This window comes from Lipotes vexillifer, unplaced genomic scaffold (genome assembly GCF_000442215.2).
Source record: "Lipotes vexillifer unplaced genomic scaffold, Lipotes_vexillifer_v1.1 scaffold921, whole genome shotgun sequence".
NCBI classification, from domain to species: domain Eukaryota; kingdom Metazoa; phylum Chordata; class Mammalia; order Artiodactyla; family Lipotidae; genus Lipotes; species Lipotes vexillifer.
This window is the reverse complement of record NW_006787800.1, coordinates 1,453,714-1,476,585: the sequence shown is the minus strand read 5'-3', so window position 1 is coordinate 1,476,585 and position 22,872 is coordinate 1,453,714. Positions and strand designations below refer to the sequence as shown.

Here is a 22,872-nt window from a genome sequence, read left to right as displayed (position 1 = left end):
TCTCCACCTTTCTCTCTTCCAAAGGCAGCCCCACAGTCTTCAGAAGACAAACGTTCAGATAGTCACTGCTCCCTTTTCATTGTTTTTTAAAAGACTTTTTCCTTTAAAATAAAACTGAGATAGAGATTACCACATAAAATGTATAATTCAATACATGACTTAAGGCAAAACCCCTGTAATCAATGCTCAGTTCAAGAAATAGAACTTTTCCAGCTGCTACATAAGTCTCCCTGCTGCAGGCCAATCAAAGCCCACTCCCTCCTCTCAAAGTAGTCATATCCTTGCAAACTATTTGGGCCTTGAATTTCCTTTGAGGGATGATTATATTACACTTAACAATTTAAGAAAAATCATCTGTAGGACTATACAGATTGTCTAATTTTGGGGTCAGCTTTGGTAAATTTTGTGGGGTAGATTAATTAGGGTACAAAGTATTTGTCATTCATCTCATGGAGATGTAGCTGGCCCTGGACTTAGACCATTCTGAGAGTACGTCTAAAGAAGGCTTACAGCTTTTACTTTCCTATTGGAAGTCCTGAGCCATCAGGTAAGAAGTTTGCCTTCATTGCTGATGGGACCATATAGGCCACGTTAGAGGCACTGGAATTGCTGAGGGAGAGAGTGTCTCTGTGTCCCAGTTGAGCCTCCAGAGGACCCCAGCCCCAGCTACCATCCGACTGCAACCACATGAGAGACTCTATGTGAATACCACCTTCTAAGCTCAATCAACTCCCAGAACTGTGAAAAATCATTAAATGGCTGTAGTTTTAAGCCACTAAGTTTGGGTGTAATTTGTTATACAGAAATAGATCATGAAATATTGTTTTTCAAAGAATTTTATCAAAACGACAAATCTACCAGCACAAAATTCTTTATATCCTGTTAGTATCTTTTAATGTTTATAGAATCTGTAGCAATGGCATCTTTTTGTTACAGACGTTAATAATTTGTAATTTGGATTTTTCTTCCTTATCAGTCTTGCAGGTGGTTTATCAAAAAAAAAAAAAAAAAGAAGAAGAAAAATAGAAAACTCTAGTTTGTGATTTTCTTTATTATACATCTATTGTCCATTCTCTTTCCTCTCTTATCTTCATTATTTCCTTTCTTCTACTTTTTTTTGGCGTGTGTTTCTCCAGTTTACACAGCACCATTTGTTGAAGACACTATCCTTTCCCCATTGGATGTTCTTGGCTCCCTTGTCAAATATTAGTTGAATATATATGGAAGGGTTTAATTCTGAGCTCTCTCTTCTGGTCCACTGGTCTATGTGTCCATTTTAATGTCAGTACTATACTGTTTTAATTGCTATAGTTTAAAACCAGGAAGTACGATACCTCTGGCTTTGTTCTTCCTTCTCAGGTTTGCTTTGGGTATTCTGGGTCTTTTGTAGTTTATGATTTTTTTGCTATACAGGTTGCTAGTCCTACTTCATTCACTTAAAACTTGGTATATTAGTCCTTTGCATGGTTATACCACAATTCATCCATTCTCTCTCTTAAATTAAGACTGTTTCTTTTCTCTTCAGTTACTTTTTTTATATGTCATCTTGGGCAAATGTATGAGAATTTATTTAGAATGTTTTATCTAGGATGGAAGTCTGGGATTATCCAACTACCCAAAGGGATATACACCAATATTTAACATATTTTATAATTTTTTGATATACAGAATTTTCATAATCAAGACAAAGTTGTCAGTTTTTCTTTTTTAATTTGGAAATAATTTTGTTATTCCTAACCTGGTGCAACAAACATTCAATTACAAGTCTCTTTAAGCTCATGTAGGATTGTTTCTTTTAGATATTGTCTTAGTCCATTCAGGCTACTACAACCAAATACCATAAACTGAGTAGCTTATAAACAGCAGAAATTTATATCTCACAGTTCTGGAGGTGGGAAGTCTGAGATCAGGATACCAGCAAGGTCGAGTTCTGGTGAAAACCCTCTTCTGGGTTTGCAGACTGTGAATATCTCACTGTGGCCTCACATGGTGGAAGGGAAGACCCTGGTCTTTTTGACCCTTTATAAGGGCACTAATCCCATTCATAAGGGGTCCACCTTCAGGACTTAATCACCCCCCAAAGCTCTACATCTTAATACCATCACATTAGGGACAAGGTTTCAGCAGATACATTTTGCAGAGGCACAAACATTCAGAACATTGCAGATATATGGATGTGGATTTTATTGTTGTCAATCATGTAACATTTGCACTTTAATGTTTTAATAGATACCACCAAGCTCCCACTCATTCATGATGCAAATGTGAGAGAATCCATTCCCACAGACTCTTGTAAACCCTTTATTTAAAAAACCCAGACTATTATATTTGCCAATTTGGGGGAGAAATATATCATCACATTGCTATTTGAATTTGTATTTTTTTCTGATTATTGGTGTGTTTGAGTAAATATTTTATGTTTATTGGCCTTTGGTGTATTTGATTCTGTAAATAGTCTGTATCTTTGCCCACTTTTCTGTTCTTTATTTTTGTTCATTTATTTGTTGGCAATTTTACATAATAAGAAAGTTAGCCCATTGTCAGCCTTGTGTGTTGCAAAGTTTTCTGAGTTTTACATATTTCTTTAAAATTTATTTAATCCATGCAAATAAATTTAAAAATTTTATTCAAATACATATTTTTCTTTATGTCTTCTAGACTTTCTGTCTTGCTTAGGAAGACTCTTTTTCTTTTAAGAAAGATTATTTTAACAGGCTTCTTGAGGTATAATTTACTTACCACAAATTCACTCTTTGTACATGTGAAATTTAATGCTTTCAGTGAATTATAGTATTTTAATTTATTTTTATTGAGGTAACATTGGTTTATAACACTATATAAGTTTTATGTTACAACCTTATATTTCTATTTTTGTACACACTAGAGCATGCTCACTGCCAGATTTAGTTTCCATTCATCTTCATAGAGTTTATCCCCTTTACCCATTTCACCCTCCTCCCACTTCTGGGTATTTATCCAAAGACTATGAAAACTCTAACTCGAAAAGATATATGTGTCCCCATGTTTATCACAGCATTATTTGCAATAGCCAAGATATGGAAACAACCTAAGTGCCCACCAACAGATGAACAGATAAAAAAAAATGTGGTATATATATATATATATATATATATATATATATATATACATATATATGTATGTATACACACACACACACACACACACACACACACACACACACACATACAATGGAATACTATCAGCCATAAAAAAAGATGAAGTCTTGCCATTTGCAACCACATGGATGGGCCTTGAGTGTATGACCCTAAGTAAAATAAGTCAGATGGAGAAAGAGAAATTTGTATGATTTTACTGATACATGGACTTCAAAAACTAGTAAATAAAAACAAAATAAACAAGACATATCAAACAAAAATAAATGCGTAGATACAGAGAACAGAGTAGTGGTTACAGTGGTGTCTTTTGATTGGTTAATTCAATCTATTTACATTTAGGGTGAATATTGATAGATGAGGACATGGTACTGCCATTCTATCTTTTGTTTTCTGGTTGTTTTATATCTCTATTGCTTCTTTTTTCTTTGTGTTTCTATCTGCCATTTTAGTTTGGTGGTGTTAAAGGACGTTTTTCTCAGTTTCCTCTTTTTTAATGTTTCATGTCTCTGCTCTAGGTTTATGTTTTGTTGTTACCATGAGATTTGTATAAAACATCTCATATATAAAATAGTGTCTTTTTTTCTGCTGATAGCATCTTATCTTCATTTACCTATATGACTTCCGTATTTTTCCTCTTCCCTTTTTATGTTTTTGTTGTCTCAAATTATCCCTTATGTTGTGTTTGTTCTCAAATTGAAGTAGCTATAGTTATTTTTATGCCTCGCCCCCCTTTTACCTTTATGCTACAATAAATGTTTGCAAACCTATTCTGATACAGAGCTGCAATTTTCTGATTCTGTCTGTGTATCACCTTACTCAAAGTTGTGTGTACTTTTTACCTTTTTGAAAGCAGCTCTTTTGCCCCTTTCCTATTTGCCAATTTCTGTTCCCCTCTAACCTTAAAAGAACCTAATTATAGGAATGAGATCACTAGGCAATTGAAACTAGCTCCCGACTTATGCTCTCCTGAATGCACACCATGCCTTGTCTAACCTGTTGATTCTTTTCCTAGATAAAAAGCAGTTAAAAAATGACTAGCTCTCTACCCCCAGCAGCTCAACCCCGCAAGCAATCCTGCAGCAGATCACGCAGGCAAGATAACATCTGAAGAGAGAGTCAGCCAGTCTGCATTCAATGGAGAATGACGCAGAACCCAGCCTCCAGCCGCCTGCCTTGGTGATTCACTGAGATTCTTTCCCTCCATTTTTCCCTTTAAAAACTGTCATGACTGAGTAGAATCTTTGGAGTTGGCTTGGGAAACAAGTCCACCTTCTCCCCAGATTGCTGGCTTTTCTGATTAAAGCACGTTTCCTTTCTACTGACACTTGCTTCTCAAATTATTGGCTTATGAGTGGTGAGCAACTGAACCTGGGTTCAGTTACATTTTTATTTCTGGCAGAAGAGCTCCTTCTTACATCTCTGGTAAGGAAGGTATATGTTGATGAGCTCTCTCAGCTTTCGTTTGTCTGAGAAAGTCTTTATTTCTCCTTCATCTCTGAATGACAACCTTGCTGGATAGTATTCTTGGCTGACAGTTATCTTTCAGTATTTTGAGAATGTCATTCCACTCCCTCTTGACCTGTAGAATTTCTGCTAAGAACTCTGCTGATAAACTAATGGGGGTTGCTTTGCAGGTTACTATCCTTTTTTCCCTGGATGCCTTTAAAAAATTCTCTGTCATTGACTTTTTTTTCTTCTTCTTATTTTGGCTGTGCTGTGTAACATGTGGAATCTTAGTTCCCTGACCAGGGATTGAACCCAAGCCCCCTGCAGTGGAAGCATGGAGTCCTAACCACTGGACAACCAGGGAAGTCCCTGTCATTGACTTTTGACAATTTTAATATAATGTGTCTTGGAGATGGTCTTTTTGCATTGAGTTAATGAGGGGCTCTATTTGCTTCATTGACTTGTAGATTCAGTTCCTTCCCCTGGTTGGTAAGTTCTCAGCCATTCTTTCTTTTTTATTATGTATTTTAAAAATTTTATTTATTTTATTTATTCTCTTTTTTTTTGGCTGCATTGGGTCTTCGTTGCTGCGTGTGGGCTTTCTCTAGTTGAGGCGAGTGGGGGCTACTTTTCCTTGCGGTGCGCGGGCTTCTCATTGCGGTGGCTTCTCCTGTTGCGGAGCATGGGCTGTAGGCGCACGGACTTCAGTAGTGACTCGTGGGCTCTAGAGCGCAGGCTCACTAGTTGTGGCTCACTTGCTTAGTTACCCCGCGGCATGTGGGATCTTCCCGGACCAGGGCTTGAACCTGTGTCCCCTGCATTGGCAGGTGGATTCTTAACCACTGCGCCACCAGGGAAGCCCCTCAGCCATTATTTCTTTAAATAAACTTCTCCCTTCTCGCTCTCTTCTTCTGAGATACCCATCACCCTAATGTTGCCCTTCCTAAAAGAGTCAAATGGCTCTCACAGAATTTCCACATTCTAGAAAGATTTTCGTGCTTGCTTTGGCAGTACATATACTAAAATTGGAACCATACAGAGAGAGATTAGCATGGCCCCTGTGCAAGGATGACACGCAAATTCGTGAAGCGTTCCATATTTTTATAGATAGCTAGTGGGAAGCAGCCACATAGCAACAGGGAGATCAGCTTGATACTTTGTGACCACCTAGAGGGGTGGGATAGGGAGGGTGGGAGGGAGACGCAAGAGGGAGGAGATATGGGGATATATGTAGAGCTGATTCACTTTGTTGCAAAGCAGAAGCTAACACACCATTGTAAAGCAATTATACTCCAATAAAGATGTTAAAAAATATCTTTCTCCTTCCTCTTCTACTAGTATCATTTCTACATTTCTGTCTTTGAGCTCACAAATTCTGTCTTCCATACGATCTGCTCTATTTCCAATGCTTTCTAAAGAATTCTTCATCTCGTTTATTAGTTCTTTAGCTCCAGAATTTCTGTTTGGTTCTTTTTTTTTCAGGGTTTCAATCTCTTTGGGAAAGTATTCCTTCTGTTCTGCCTTTGTGAGTTTCGTTGCTCGTTGAATTTCTTCCTGACAGCTGTTTTGAATTCTCTGTCAGTTAGATCACCATATCCCATGACCTTATGATTGTTTTCTGGAGAATTGTCGTTTACTTTTGTGGTACACTATTGCTGTGGTTCTTCATGGTGCTTGATGAGTTGTCCTCTGCCAGCACATTTGAAGTAGCGAGCACACTTCGATCCTAATGAATCGTGGGTTTAGAAGTTGGGGCTTTTCTTTTGTTTTCCAGTAGGTGGCACTAGAGCACACGGTTTTGGTTCCTCTTACCTGAGCTGCCTCTGGTTATATTTGAGTTCCTCTGTCAGAGGTGCTGCAAGGTGCTCTCACTGTCACTTCTTGTGCCTCTGGAGTCATTGGTGCTTTGCTGCTGCCCGTGTTGCTGGTGTTGCCACCTGAGGCTCTGAGATGGGGGCTCTTCTGCTGTGTCTGGGAGCCCCTGAGTTGCCATGGACTGTTGTTTCAACCTCCAAGTACTTTCTCTTTCCCCGAGGTCAGGGAGTGGGTCTGATCACAGGGCTGGTTCTCCCCGCAACCAGCCCCCACCCCTAAGTGGGGTCCAACTATCACCTCATTAATATAATGAGACACCTTTGTGGCTCTCATCACTTTGGAAATTCCAAGGGTTTTAGGAGAACTGTGCCAGGAATGGGGAAAAAGACCAAGTATAGATTTCATTTTATGAAACCCAGTATCACACTCTGGGAAAAATTAAGTTGCCTCTTGTGTAATTAAAAATTTGTTAAGATGGTAAGTCTCATGGAAAGGATTCTTATCACAATAAAGGTGGGGGAACAAAGGGAAATTTTTGGAGGTGATGGATATATTTAGCCACTGGACAGCTACATTGATCAGCTCTGGAGGTGCCCTACCTGGGGCCCGTCTGCTATGTAAAATAAGTAAAAAAAAAAATCAAGGCCAAATTGATTGGGTTTTTTCTACTACTAGCAGCAGAAAGCCTCTTCATTGAAATAGTCATGCCATACATTTTAATTCAACCTTATAATTTCACACCAGGTTTCAAATAAAATGAGAGGAATCATTTCTTCATCTCAGATAACAAAGCAAGAGTAAAGCTGCAACCTTGGGATCAAATAAAACTTATCTCAACTGTATGTCTGTTGTAGACATGGCTATCTCCTTATTAAATTCCTATAGCATGATGACTTGTTTAGTGTAAATAATACACAATGCAACTAAGATGTTCAAAAAATAGACTGAATTTGCTTAAAAATAGAATAATAGTCTCTGACACTGGAGGAAGTGTGCTCAAATGATTATTACTTTGAAATAAACTTCTAAATCAATCACTTACATTTAGGATTTCCTTCAATTTGAAACTGACTCTTCAAATGGAACAAAATAGCAGAATCTTCTGTTTTCTTAACCAATTTCTTTCTCTGAGACTTGTCCAACAACTTTATATAATCTATATTACTTATAATTACTTCTAATATAATAATTTATTTATATTCCCAAAGTCTATGGAATTTAGAATTATATAATGATTTAATAGTTGTACAATGTTTTATACAAGGGTAGAATATTTCTTTTTATGTTTTTTTGCGGTACGCGGGCCTCTCACTGTTGTGGCCTCTCCCGTTGCAGAGCACAGGCTCCGGACGCGCATCCTCAGCGGCCATGGCTCAAGGGCCTAGCCGCTCCGCAGCATGTGGGATCTTCCCGGACCGGGGCACGAACCCGTGTCCCCTGCATCGGCAGGCGGACTCTCAACCGCTGCGCCACCAGGGAAGCCCCTAGAATATTTCTTTGATTTACCTTTCTAGCTTGTTTCTAATCACATACTTTCTGTCAAGTTTGTTTCCATTCTTATCGTCTGTTTTCAGTTTATGTATCTCCTTTTTAATCTTTTGGATTAAATTTACCATTTACCAATCCCATTTACCATTGCAACAAAAAGAATAAAATACCTAGGAATAAACCTACATAGGGAGACAAAAGACCTGCATGCAGAAAACTGTAAGACACTGATGAAAGAAATTAAAGATGATGCCAACATATGGAGAGATATACAATGTTCTTGGATTGGAAGAATCAACATTGTGAAAATGACTATACTACCCAAAGCAATCTACAGATTCAATGCAATCCTTATCAAATTACCAATAGCATTTTTTACAGAACTAGAACAAAAAATCTTAAAATTTGTATGGAGACACAAAAGACCCCAAAGAGTAAAGCAATCTTGAGGGGAAAAAACGGAGCTGGAAGACTCAGACTCCCTGAATTCAGACTATAATACAAAGCTACAGTAATCAAGACAATATGGTACTGGCACAAAAACAGAAATATAGATCAATGGAACAGGATACAAAGCCCAGAGATAAACCCATGCACCTGTGGTCATCAATATATGACAAAGGAGGCAAGGATAAACAATGGAGGGAAGACAGGTCTCTTCAATAAGTGGTGCTGGGAAAACTGGACTGCTACATGTAAAAGAATGAAATTAGAACACTCCCTAACACCATAAACAAAAATACACTCAAAATGGATTAGAGACCTAAATGTAAGACCAGGCACTATAAAACTCTTAGAGGAAAACATAGGAAGAACACTCTTTGACATAAATCACAGCAAGATATTTTTTGATCCACCTCCTAGAGTAATGGAAATAAAAACAAAAAAAAACAAACAAGTGGACCTAATGAAACTTGAAAGCTTTTGCACAGTAAAGGAAACCATAAACAAGGTGAAAAGACAACCCTCAGGATGGGAGAAAATATTTGCAAATGAATCATCGGACAAAGGATTAATCTGCAAAATATATAAACAGATCATGCAGCTCAATATTAAAAAAAAAACAACCCAATCCAAAAATGGGCAGAAGACCTAAATAGACATTTCTCCAAAGAAGACATACATATGGCCAACAAGCACATGAAAAGCTGTTCAACATCACTAATTATTAGAGAAATGCAAATCAAAACTACAATGAGGTATCACCTCACACCAGTTAGAATGGGCATCATCAGAAAATCTACAAACAACAAATGCTGGAGAGGATGTACAGAAAAGGGATCCCTCTTGCACTGTTGGTGGGAATGTAAATTGATACAGCCACTATGGAGAACAGTATGGAGGTTCCTTAAAGAACTAAAAATAGAATTACCATATGATCCAGCAATCTCACTACTGGGCATATACCCAGATAAAACCATAATTCAAAAAGACACATTTACCCCAATGTTCATTGCAGCACTATTTACAATAGCCAGGTCATAGGAGCAACCTCAATGCCCATCGACAGATGAATGGATAAAGAAGATGTGGCACATATCTACAATGGAATATTACTCAGCCATAAAAAGGAACGAAATTGGGTCATTTGTAGAGACCCAATGGATGGATCTAGAGACTATCATACAGAGTGAAGTAAATCAGAAAGAGAAAAACATATATTGTATATTAATGCATATATGTGGAACCTAGAAAATGGTACAGATGAACTGGTTTGCAGAGCAGAAATTGAGACACAGATGTAGAGAACAGACATATGGACAGCAAGGGGGGAAAGTGGTGGAGGGGTGGGGGTGGGGGTGTGATGAATTGGGCGATTGGGATTGACATGTATACACTGATGTATATAAAATGGACGACTAATAAGAAAAAAAAATAAAGTTGTACCTAATATAAAAGGGGTTTTTAATATGTGTTTGCCGAATAAATTAATCAATTAATTAATTTACTGGTGCACACCATATTTAGTGTTTAGTGATATAAAAACATAAATTTTTTTTTTTTTTTTTTTTTTTTTGCGGTATGTGGGCCTCTCACTGTTGTGGCCTCTCCCATTGTGGAGCACAGGCTCCGGACGAGCAGGCTCAACGGCCATGGCTCACGGGCCCAGCCGCTCCACGGCATGTGGGATCTTCCCAGACCGGGGCACGAACCCGTATCCCCTGCATCGGCAGGCGGACTCTCAACCACTGCGCCACCAGGGAAGCCCCATAAATTTTTGATTACATAAAATATTTGAATGTTCTTCAATTTAAAATGATTAAATAAGATATTCAGACAAGTCAAGCTTTCAAATCTGTTCGTTACAAGATATTTTCTCATTGTCATTTAGGCAACCAGTTTTACAAAGCTTCCATTGTTTCTATATACACATGTGAGTAGAATAGAATGGAATAGAATGGGTATAGCTAGATATTCTTATTCTCTTCCTCTAATTTATTAAGCAAAATGTTGTATACTACACATACTCTCCTGTACCTTGCTCCAAATATATTTTGGAGGTTATTCCATAGGAGGGTACAGAGAGCTTCTCATTTTTTTCTAGCTGCAGGGTACTTAATCGTTTAGATCAGTGTATTCATGCATTCCCTTTTGTTTCCCAGCATTTTCTCTGTTTTCTGCTAAGGTAAGGTCCACACAGGATTCTCTCATGACAGACAGTTTGTCACACTATCTGGGTGGGGGCGGGGCTCAGAAATACATCTTTTCCACTACAATGGCTTTGTCCTGATAGCTCTCTGAAAAGAGCACATCCCAAGTCAGAGTCAGCATGCCACTGATTTTTATTCAAGAGACAGAAAAAAAAATTGAGGTGTTGAAGTCTACCCTTAATAATAAAAGGAAAGTTCTAGAAGCACCCAGGTTTAGACATTTTCTTTTTAAAAAAAATCAGGGAAAAGAGACAAAAGAATGTGATTGAAAGCATCACATACTTACAAGTTACCTGCATGTCTTGTATTTGTTGTCCCCTTTCTGTATCCCATGGTGTGAAGGGACTTGTGTGTTTTTCTTTGAGAATGCAAAGATGTAGGAGACCAGGAAGTGGGTTCAGTAAGGGCTTTCTCCTAGCTCAGGGCAACACGCCTAAATACAGAATGCAGAAAACCCGAGATAAAACAGGGAAGGAAGCAAGGAAACCTTCCAGATCACATGTGTCCAAAATTCCGGAATGTAAATGAAAACCATCTTTGTTTTGTGATGCAACTCTCCCTTTCTCTTTTTCTTCTATTTCTTATCCTTGATGCTGTATGAAGCAGAAGATTCACTCTCTGTGTATTCCAGAAAATAAATATAAGGAAATGTGGGCCAAAGTGGGCAGCAAGGGTAGAAAACAAAGAGGATCAGGAAAGAATGAAATAAGGCACTAGAATCAACACTGGGAACTTCCAGGTCCAGGTTAGGGGCTGAGGAAGCCATCCAGGACATTTCCTGCAGGGTCATTCAACCAGATCCTGAGAAAGTACTCTTGTTGTGAAGAATGAGTGCTAAGCAGGAAACCTTTTCGTGCTGTAAAGAAGCTGGGACAGAAGGTTCTTCTTTTTTAAAAATTTTCCTTTTATTGCAGTAAAGCCGATTTACAGTGCTGTGCCAATGTCTGCTGTACAGCAAAGGGACTCAGTTACACACATATAGGCATTCTTTTTTATATTCTTTTCCATTATGGTTCATCAGAGGAGATTGGATATAGTTCCCTGCACTATACATTAGGACCTTGTTGTTTATCCATCCTATATATAATAGTTTGCATCTGCTAATCCCAAACCCCCACTCCATTTTCCCCCACCTCCCCTCCCCTTTGACAACCACAAATCTGTTCTCTATGTCTATGAGTCAGTTTCTGTTTCGTAGATAGGTTCATTTGTGCCATATTTTAGATTCCACATATAAGTGACATCATATGGTGTTTGTCTCTTTCCGACTTACTTCACTTAGTATGATCACCTCTAGTTGATGGGACAGAAGGTTCTTGCTTGAGTGTCACCATCTTCGCTTCAGCTCAGGAGTCCTACAGGAGACAGAGGAGAGGGTTGTTTCCAGACCTACCTCTTCATGCTGCTGCTTTCTCTCTTTTTGGGGGCCTCACGTTAAAGCCCTGTAGTAAGAAGGGGGAAATCATTCTTAAGCCTCCCTGAGCCAAGGATACTCTAGAGCACAGGCCTCTTATATTATTCATTTATTTATTTATAACTGAAGTGTAGTTGATTTACAATGCTGTGTTCATTTCTGCTGTATAGCAAAGTGATTCAGTTACACACACACACACACACACACACACACATTTTCTTTTCCCTTATGGTTTATCCCAAGATACTAAATATAGTTCCCTGTGCTATACAGTAGGACCTTGTTGTTTATCCATCCTATATGTAATAGTTTGCATCTGCTAACCCCAAACTCCCAATCCAGCCCTCCCCCACCCCCTCCCCCTTGGCAAACACAAGTCTGTTCTCCTATTAGCTGGTGCAAAGCTTTATTGCAAACCGCCTAATCAGAATTCAAAGTCTTTCTCATTTTGTCTGTCTCCTGTCTTGTCATCTCCACCACCATTTCTAGGAGACCAAATCTATCTCTAAAAGAGGATGAAAGGGCATTACCTGTTGGCTGAAGTCTAGAGTATCCTAGGAAAGGGAAGGGAGGATGTATACTTAAAAGATACGGAGGCAAGTCTGTTCCCGGGTACAGTGTCCCCAGCCCCTGACTCCGCGCTCCCACCTGAGATTTCTCTACATCACCATCCGTATCACCCGATGCCAGGGTGGAGAGGAGAGCAGACACTGAGAGCATGTGACCTAGGAAGCTTCCGTCACGTAAACCCAGCATCATTTCATCAGGCTTAGCGTCTCTTCCTGCATTTGCCCCAGGATCTCCATCTGAGATCTCCATGCATGATAACCCTTCTCTTATCTGTACAGGCCATCACCTCTTATATTTCACTCATAAATAACGGCGGACTGTTGATTTGGATTTCCAGGAAATTTGAGATTGACTAGGTAAAGGTTGCTCCATGTGTTCTCTGAATATCGATGACCCTGTATGATGACCCTGTAGGATAGGGTCATCGATATTCAGAGAACTCACTGAGCAAAGCCATATTTCTTCCTCCAAGAAACCTACAGGGCATCTCAGCTGCTAACAGCTTCCTTACCATTTTAATTCCTGACTAAGCGCAGCCCCACCCCAAGGAAGAGCAGACCCATAACACAGGCCCCAATTCTACTCAGCATCTTGCCTCGTGAAGGTTCATACCATGTCCCTGAGAAAAGAAGCTAGTTTGGGTGATTTTTACCCTGAATCCAACTTCTCTGAGACTCTGAGAGCTTTGACTGCGGGGAGAAGCCTGATACGAAAGAACTAGAATAATTGGCCATTCCTAGAAAAGGAATGGCTACAAGGTTCAGGCAGTGAATCGTTTAAATATCACAGTCCTGGCATAAGGCCACATGTCTTCAACATCTGATGGACGAGGAGCCTGGGACTGGATGAGATTGAACTCCCCTCAGGACAGGAACATCCCTGTAGAGTATGTGCCCCTTCTCAGGTCACAATAACAACTCAGAGCAGGAGTGTCAGAAGCACAAGCCCAGCCCGACACAGGGGACTGGTGCCCAGGGCCAAGGGGTGACCATAGCCTGTGATGTCATGGGAGGCTCAAAACAGGGACATCCTCTATTTTGCTTGTCAAGCAGAACTGCCTCCCCAGGGAGTATAGGTATTTGTAGAAACCATCACGGGATGTCTGTAAACTATCAGGGGATTTCTATCACAGGATATCACAGGGCAGCCCCAATAACCAAAGCTGAAGGAGAGAAGAATATGGAGAAAATGCACATATGCTGTGGGGAGAGGAGAAACCTGACACTCGGGGGTAAGCAAGTCTCGTCCCTGATGGGTAAGGAATTTTTGAGGTCAGAAAGCTTCTCACTCCATTCCACTGTGACAGGGCTCATCCAGCTGGTGTGCTCCACGTGGCAGGTGTAGACCTCTCCACTCTGAGGAACTATTTCAAGCATCACCATGGTCTGGAAGGTCCAGTCTCCATTAGGGATCAGGCCTGTGGAGACCACCCCCCGCTTCCTCTTCCTGGCCATTCTGGAAGCACCTGACTTCAGTGTGGCCTGGATAGGAACCATTCACAGAGCAGACCAGGAGGCTGTGGTGCCACCGGGGCTGGGTCTTTGCAGGATACACAGTCACTGTAGGCTCCAGTAGGAGAGAAAACGTAGAGGGAATAGCGAGGGAGACAGTAAGTCTCCTGACCAGATGCAGCCTTGGGCAGGCCAGGCTGCCATGTGGCTTAGGAGAAGTCAGTGTCATGGGTCTTGAATTGACCCCCTAAAACAGGGCCTATTAGAGTTGAGAGATGTTGAGCAAAATTGTGGGGTTTCTTTTCATAATTTGAAACAGTTACTTATTGTTGAAGTATTTACAAATTTTGCAAGACACAGGGTGCATTCAAAAAAAGGGTGATTTCTGTAACTAGGCTGCCTGGGTTCAAATCCAAGCTCTAGTTCTAACTGGTTAATCCTGGGAGAGTTTTTAAATCCCTCTGTGCCTCAGTTTTCTCTCCTCTAAAGGAGGATAATGATATGAATTTACCTCTTCAAGTTAAATGAGTCATATATACAATGGAATACTACTCAGCCATAAAAAAGAACGAAACAATGCCATTTGCAGCAACATGGATGGACCTAGAGATGATCATACTAAGTGAAGTAAGTCAGAAAGAGAAAGACAAATACCGTATGATATCACTTATATGTGAAATCTAAAATATGACACAAATGAACTTATCTGCGAAAGAGAAACAGACTCACGAACATAGAGAACAGACTTGTGGTTTCCAAGGAGGGCGGGGCTGGGGGAGGGATGGAGTGGGAGGCTGGGGTTAGCAGATGTAAGCTATTATACTGTATATGGAATGGATAAACAACAAGGTCCTACTGTATAGCCCAGAGAACTATATTCAATATCCTATGATAAACCATAATGGAAAAGAATATTTTTAAAAGGATGTATGTATGTATAGCTGAATCACTTTGCTGTACAGAAGAGATTAACACAACACTGTAAATCAACTATACTTCAATAAAAAATATTGATCATCATATTTAAAAAAAAGAGTTAATGGACTTAAACATAAAACTATGTAAAGAAATGGCTGGGGGAATTCCCTGGCGGTCCAGTGGTTAGGACTCTGTGCTCTCACTGCTGAAGGTCCAGGTTCAGTCCCTGGTCAGGGAATTAAAGTCCCACAAGCTGCACAGGGAGGCCAAGAAAGAAAAAAAGGAAATGGCCAGAACTTAGCCTTCAGTATATGTCAGTTACTTATTGAATGTTTTTACTGTGAAAGAAAGTGTGATTCACAGCTTAAGGATAAATTAGGGAACAGTAGTGGGGTAGATAGAGATGTAGAGTGTGAAATCCTGGTTACACTGCCTCAATGGACTCACATCTTAGAACAGCACAGAAATGGTTCTTCCCCTGAGAAGCAGAAACAGACAGAGGTCATTCTCTAACTCTATGAGGTGTGTCTCAAGGAAAGCATGAATCCTGAAGAGGAAAAGGAACAAGGAAAGTTAATCATTTAAAAAGTTTTTATTGTTTTATACTCAGCGGATGGATCTCTCTCTCTCTCTTGCTCTTCCCCCCCCCCCCCCAAAAAAAAGCCACATCTAATTTTTTAATTGTTATCGTTTTAGAATTCTCTCTCCTTCTAAACTGACATTTGAGATCAGGGCAGGGTCGGGGACTCTTCACATCTGAGACAGCCTCTAGTACTCTCAGGCCCTCAATAAATACAATTATTTTAAAAGAAAGGAGAGGGACTTCCTTGGAGGTCCGGTGGTTAAGACTCCACCCTCCCAATGCTCAGGGCCTGGGTTTTGATCCCTGGTTGGGGAACTAAGATCCCACATACTGCAACTAAGCCTGCGTGCCACAACTAGAGAAGCCTTTGTGTGGCAACTAGACCCAACACAGTCAAAATAAAATAAGTAAATAAATTAATTAATTAAAAAAAAAAGAAAGGAGAAATGGGGGACACATTTGTACAGTACCACAAAATAGCAGATTTAAGATCGATGGTAAATCATTAGTCACAATTTTTCAGTTTCTATTTCAGTAAGTAAAAAATGTTAAATTCTCAACATGGAAAATATTGAACAGAATCTAATAGAAACCACAAACTGGAGAAAATGTTGAATCAAGTATCAGCAAAGTGTTAATAATCTTACTGCATAGACAACCCATAAAATTACTGAGAAAAACACTAGGACCCTAGTGGCAACAGATTAATAGATAATGCTTTGGGCAGTCATTACAACTGGGGGGGAAAAAAAGAGAGAAGACCTTTAGAAATAAAAGAAATGTAAGTTAAAATGTAAGTTAAAAATAATAAGATATAAATTTCTAACTAAGTGGCAATAGGGAAACTAAAATCTAACAATGGGGAATGTGAGTTAAATTGCTTACAACCATACAAAGGGAAAGCACAACTACTTAAGTACTATTAGCATTATAAAAATAGTCACATCAGTATGGTATTATAAAGTGACAAAATTATATCACAATCATTTCAAATATGTAAAAATATACACACTAAGAAAGCAGAAGAGTAGTTGGAAATTTAGACCTAAAAGTAGCCTCAGAAAGGTCGGAGGTGAGTGGGAGGTTCTTCTCCGCTGCACCCCTAGAGATTAGTCTCCCTCACAAATTTCATTCTCAAAGAAACGCGCCTGCACACAGACGCCACGCCGGCACATTTATTTCAGGGGTTTCAGGAGTAAGAGGGTGTGTGACCAGAGCAGACTGGGGCTCCTCTCACCTTCTCCCAAGCCTCTTACATTCCTCCCCTCCCCTCCCCCAAGCACAGACGCCTGGAGGTCCCTTCCCGCATGTCGGACCACCCACCCCAGTCAGCCTTTTCCTCCGTCTCCCCTCACCCAGACTCTCCCAGGGCGGCAGCGGAGGATGCCTGGAGCCCTCCCTCCTGCATCCCTCTCCCCATACCCGCCTCCCTCCCGGTCCTCTCAGACCCCAGGCCCACTCCCCCCACCATACACACACTCTCTCCCCTCTCACCAGCACACGTCTACAAAACCTCACTTTAGTTTTCCCACAGAAGGCTCTCACGTGTACCCTCGTAACTTGTAGGTGTCCACAATCCTACACACTCACCCTGGACTCAGTCCCTCTGTCTCTGTGTCTCTCTGTCTCTGTCACCGCCCCCCACCTCCCCGACCTCGCCGCCGCACGGTGCTGCTCTCCAAGAACTTGCAGTTGATCCTGCAGAAGGTGTGCACGGCGGCCCGCGCCCGCTGCAGGGCATCCTTCTGGCGGTTCCAGAGCTCCGCGGCCGGCCGCCCCAGCTCGCCCACCGCCAGGTCCTCCCCGACGTGGCTGTGGAAGCGCATCAGCTCCTCCCCGTTATAGATGTACCTGTCCAGGAAGTGCACCTGCCGCGTGCTGTTGGAGAAATGACACTCGGACTTTACCTGCATCATGAAAAGTGCTGTGGGGACAGGAATGATGTTGTCACCCGGGCGCAAGGGAAGAGACTGGCGGTGACGCCCACCGATGACAGGTGCCCGGGCGCAGGTGGGGGGCGCTAGGACTCCCTCGGAGGCTCTACCGGCACCCCACGGGTTCATCTTCCACCTGCCATCGGTGGAGGAAAGACGTGCTGGGCGGAAGAGACCCCTCTGCTCCTGAGCCATTCGGGCGCCACTTGGCTTCCATGCTCGCCTGGACATCTCCAAGTGTGAACTGGACCCGGATTTGCCCCATCACCATCTCCTCTTAGGAGCCTCCTTCATTCTGTAAGTACTTGGTTAGGGCTGTGCTTGTGTCCAAACTTCGCTGTCCCTTGGGACTCCAAGGAAGGGAACACAGCCATCTCCCCTCTACTTGTGGAGCTTAAAATTTAGTGAAAGTGATGGACAAAAGCCAAACACGCAAGAATTTATACAGAAGTGAGAAATGTCAGGATAAAAGTGTGGCGTTCTATAGCAGAGAATGATAGGATGACCTAAATTAGGTTAGGGTGCCAGAGAAGTGGTCTCTGAAGACCACTTTAAGTGGTAACATAAAAGGTTATGTGGATGTGAGCTAGAGGAAGTGTGTGTGTGTGTGTGTGTGTGTGTGTGTGTGTGTGTGTGTGTGTTTAGGGGAAAAAGAGAGACACATTTTAGGTAACAGTAATACTGCGTGGAAAAGCTGAAAGAATTGATGAACTTCCTCTAGAAAGTTCACTGAAGCACAGAGAGTGAGAGGAAGGAGGGGAAAAGATTAGACTGGAAAAATCACATGGAACCAGGCACTTAAAATCCTTGTAGGTGACATTAGGATTTTGACTTTATGCTGAACGTAATGAGAACTATTGACGAGTTTTAGGAGATTAAAACCATAACCCCAATACAGGTCCACAATCCCTTTTCTGCATTTCCAAATCTGGACAGCTCAGAAAATCAGATTTTCTAAAAATTTGCTGCTAAAATTCGTTTGGCAAATCTGACCTGCTGAGGGAAGGGGTCAAACGTGTCTCAGAGCTCTTATTGGTTACATGTGGTTCTGTAGCTTCACTGTGTGTAAAGATACATATAGACATAAATATACACATATATATCATATGAATGCACATATTTTTGATTTTTTGGTATTAAATTACAGTATCATTGACATTATGTTAGTTCCAAGTGTACGACATAATGATTCAATATTGTTAAAGTTTATACTCCATTTAAAGTTATTGCAAAATAATGGTTATATTTCCCTGTGTTGTACAGTATATCTTGTTGCTTATTTATTTTATTCATAGTAGTTTGTATCTCTTAATCCCATACCTTTATCTTGCCCCTCCCCCCTTCCATTTCCCCACTTGTAGCCACTAGTTCACTCTTTGTATTTGTGAGTCTGTTTCTGTTTTGTCATATACATTTGTTTTATTTTTTTAGATTCCACTTATAAGTGATAACACAGAGTATTTGACTTTCTCTGTCTGACTTATTCCACTAACCATAATACTCTGTAGGTCCATCCACATTGTTGCAAATGGCAGAATTTCATTCTTTTTTATGGATGAGTAATAGTCCACTGTGTGTGTGTATGTGTGTGTGTGTGTGTGTGTGTATATATATATATACAAACCACATCTTTACCCATTCATTTGTTGATGGACACTTAGGTTGCTTCTGCATCTTGGATATTTTAAAATAATGCTGCAGTGAACATTGGGTTGCATGTATGTTTTCAAATGAGTGTTTTTGTTTCTTTCAAAAATGAAAATATTTTTGTCTTTAGATTTAGTTGAATTGTGAAAATGTCAAAAAGAGTTAAAGAATAACCCTGTGGTTAAAAGTAAGAAGAATAAATGGAAGTTTCTGATATCATTAAGAGTGTGGAAAGTAGCATTGCTGCAGAAATTTGAGGCATTTTACTGAAAAATATTGTAGCAGCCACCACTATTTGTGACTTAAAAAGACAAGTTGTTGAAATCAAATAGAGATGTGATGACCAAGAACTCGTGACATTTTGAAAAACATGGCGTAAGGCGAAAAATAAAAATGAAGGTCTTGAACTTGTTTTGATTGAATGGATTCAACAAGAAAGTAATGAATTTGTTCAACTGTCTAGTTTTGGGGGTAATGACACAAGCTAAATAAAACCAAGAAGAGCTGAACTGGAAGGTGAATGTGTGTAGAAAGTGTAAGTCTAGAATTTTTAGAAGCAGCATAGTGTATATAAAGCAGTGTTTTCAACCTCAGCACTATAGACATTTTGGGCCAGGTGGTTCTTTGTGGCTGGGGAGAGGGAGCTGTTCTGTGCATAGTAGCCTATCTATCAGCTTTCCTGGCCTCTACCCACTAGTTGTCAAAAGAAACCCCCTGTGTGACAACTAAAAATGGTGGTATCTGGAGCCAATGTTGTTTGGCGGCTTGAAGGAACGGGGAGAAAGAGTGCTGAGCTGCCGCTGGGTGAGAACCATGGATGTAAATCATATGAAAAAACTGTCCTGGAGAAACCACTCTCAAGTATGGAGCAGCTGAGAGTGACATAGAAAAATTTGCCAATATTATATCTGTTGAAAATCTTGGTCCTACATGAAATATGTTTTTTGGGAAGCCAGTCCCAGTGAAGAGCTGTTTTTTCCAATAAAATAAATTTGTTCAGTCCAACCAAAGTTGACTGATTTCTTTGCCTTGGCAATTAGTCACTGTGATATTGTGATTAATGATAAGAAACATGTATTTGTTCTTCATCCCCGTTTCTGCCACAGGTCTCCTAAAACCCTGGAAATTTCCTAAGGGGTAAAATCAATAAATGAGTCTTTGATATTAATTAGGTGACTTTTGGATCCAGTCTAAGGAGATGTACTGGTCCATAGTCCTCCCTATCTCAATAAACAGCACCACCATCCACCTAGTTATCATGCAAGACAAAATCCTGAGGGATAAGCTTTTGATTTTCTATCTTCCAACTCGCACCATTTAATTCATTAACAAGTCACTCAACAATCTATCCCAAATCTGTTCACTTCATCGCTACTACACTAAATGAAGTCACAGGCACATCTTCCCTGGAGAACCCTTCTACTCTCCCCTAACTGGTCTCTGTAACTTCACTTGGAACCCCTGCAGTCCAATCTCCATGCGGTAGCTAGAATTAGTTTTTAAAATACATATAAATGGACTCTCCTTGTAACCCCTTAGTAGCTTCACATAGCTCTGTAAATAAAACTCAAATTTCTCACTATGGCCATCAGGGCCTAACATGATTTGACTCCTGACTTTCTTTCTAACCTCATCTTATTCCACTCCCCAACTTGCTTTCTCTGCTTCAGCTCCTCTAACTTCTTTCCGTCCCTTAAACACAGCAAACAACTTCCCACACTTTGACCTTTCCCCTAGTCCCTCTCCCTGGAGCATTTGTCCTTTAGATCCTTCCCATGTCTGGCTTATTCTCATCATTTATGTCTCAATTGAATGTCACAGGGAGAGCCCTCTAGACACTTGCACTGAAGTCAGGTGAATACAATTTTCTCAGTCCCTTAACCTTTATATATTTTTTCAGAGCATTTATTGCTGTTTGAAATGTTTTTCTTGGTTCAATGCTTATTGGGTTGTTGTCTTTCTCTCTTGTCATTAGGTAACTTCCATGATCAAAAGGGACATTTTTTCTGTTATTCAAATAGAATCCTCTGCGCCTAGGACAGAGCCCAGTATATAATAGTTGCTCAAAAAAGTATTTGTCCTCGAAATGAATAAAGCCATAGTTTTGGGAATTGATTTTGTGGGGCTCCTGGTAAAGCAAGAAGGGGCTTCAGTCCAACACACTTTTGTAATCATGACACCTTATGTCTCTTCTACTTTCCTGTGAGAAATGCAGACTAACTTCCTCTTTCTCCTCTTACTACTTGGAAGAAACATTCACAGGGAAGGAAAAGGTGATTTTTAAGAGATAGGGAACATTTCATGAAGTTTCATTTCATCCAATGCGTCTGTTATAGTGCTGAGGGTTTGTGCAAACTGGGGATTTTTAGTAACGGTGATGACATAGTAGGGGAAAGAATAGGGAAAAACTGGAAGGAGAGGTAACCAAAGATGGCTAATTATGGAAAATAGATGGCACGATGAATGAACCTATGAAATTTGGGCCCAAGACTCCAAGAGGCCAATGAGTTCCCTTGATTTCCTTACTGGCTTTCAGCCCTATGGGATGGAAACAGCCTTCACATGCTCTGTATCCTGCTCAGGGTGTATGGTTTGAACCATATGAAATTGTTGATATTTGACTATTTGGGGTTTATAAAAATATAATTTCATAATTTATTCTATACTAGTTGAATCTCTTCTGTGGGTTCAGGCCAGAGAAAGAGGAGATATAGGAGAAACTGATAGGATAGAAAGGTTCAAAATAGAATAAGCACTAACCTGTGTCAGGTTTTCAGTTCTTATGAGTTCTTTAAGGCATCATAGAATGCCCCTTAGATGCTCCTTAACTACAGGGTCATTCTCAGTACTAAGGATCCCTGCTTCAGGTCCAGAGTGCTTTATGCAGGAGAAATAGGGAGAAAACTAACCCTAGCTTTTGTCAGAGTACCTCCAGTACAGGCATACGGGCCTTATAAACAGCGGGGTTTAGGGAGAAAGAAAAGGAGACAATAGATAACCAACAAGGACCTACTGTACAGCACAGGGAACTCTACTCAATATTTTGTAATAACCTATAAGGGAAAAGAATCTGTAAAAGAATATATATATAATATATATATAAATGAATCACTGTGCTGTACACCTGAAACTAACTCGATATTATAAATCAACTATACTTCAACTTAAAAAAAAGAAAAGAAAAGGAGACAATGGTGAGGTCTCTTGATACATCCTCACGTATTAGCGAGAGGTAGCCGCATCACAGATCCCATGGACATAACACAGGATCTTCTAGGAGAGATATTTCTAATTCCTTTTGAGTCCCCATAAAATTTTCAGAGGATTTTCCCCATTTTCTGCCATAACTCAACAGAATAAAGGAACCATGGATGGGAATTATTTTGAAATCCTTAATAATCATTTTAGATTATTTTTGAAAGCATTTCTAAATCCTCTCAAAACCCCGAGGGAATGGGATATAAGGCTGGAGAGGTTTTATTAGAAGAGAGTTGACAAGAAATAGCCTATATGTATATATACGAAGGCACCTTATGCTGGTCTTATAAAGAGGGCAACTATCCAGGCTCCTTTTGTTTGTGGAAGGAGTTGAGGATCCATATGCAAAGGTAAGTAGTCACTGAAGATGTCGGTGTTTTCAGTGACATGGCCTCGACCCAGACAAAGCTAACTCCCTCCCTTCCCCCACCCCCCAAAATAACTCACCATCCAAGGTGTGCATTTACCTCTCCAGCCCAAGCCAGGAGTGGGTTCAGCACCATCAGTATCACTGTCAGTATTACTGTCCAGGAGCCTGCGGGGAACCAAAGGCACACCAT

The 22,872-nt window shown here is 40.4% G+C and overlaps 1 protein-coding gene across 1 annotated transcript; it reads right to left on the bottom strand.

Moving 5' to 3' along the window:
* Window positions 1-13,036: 13,036 nt before the first annotated feature.
* Window positions 13,037-22,872, bottom strand: LOC103083419 (DLA class II histocompatibility antigen, DR-1 beta chain-like). Its single transcript, XM_082931187.1, is given in 5 exon segments — window positions 13,037-13,140; window positions 13,810-13,954; window positions 13,956-14,092; window positions 17,128-17,393; window positions 22,769-22,872. Coding segments are annotated over 5 exon segments (756 nt in total).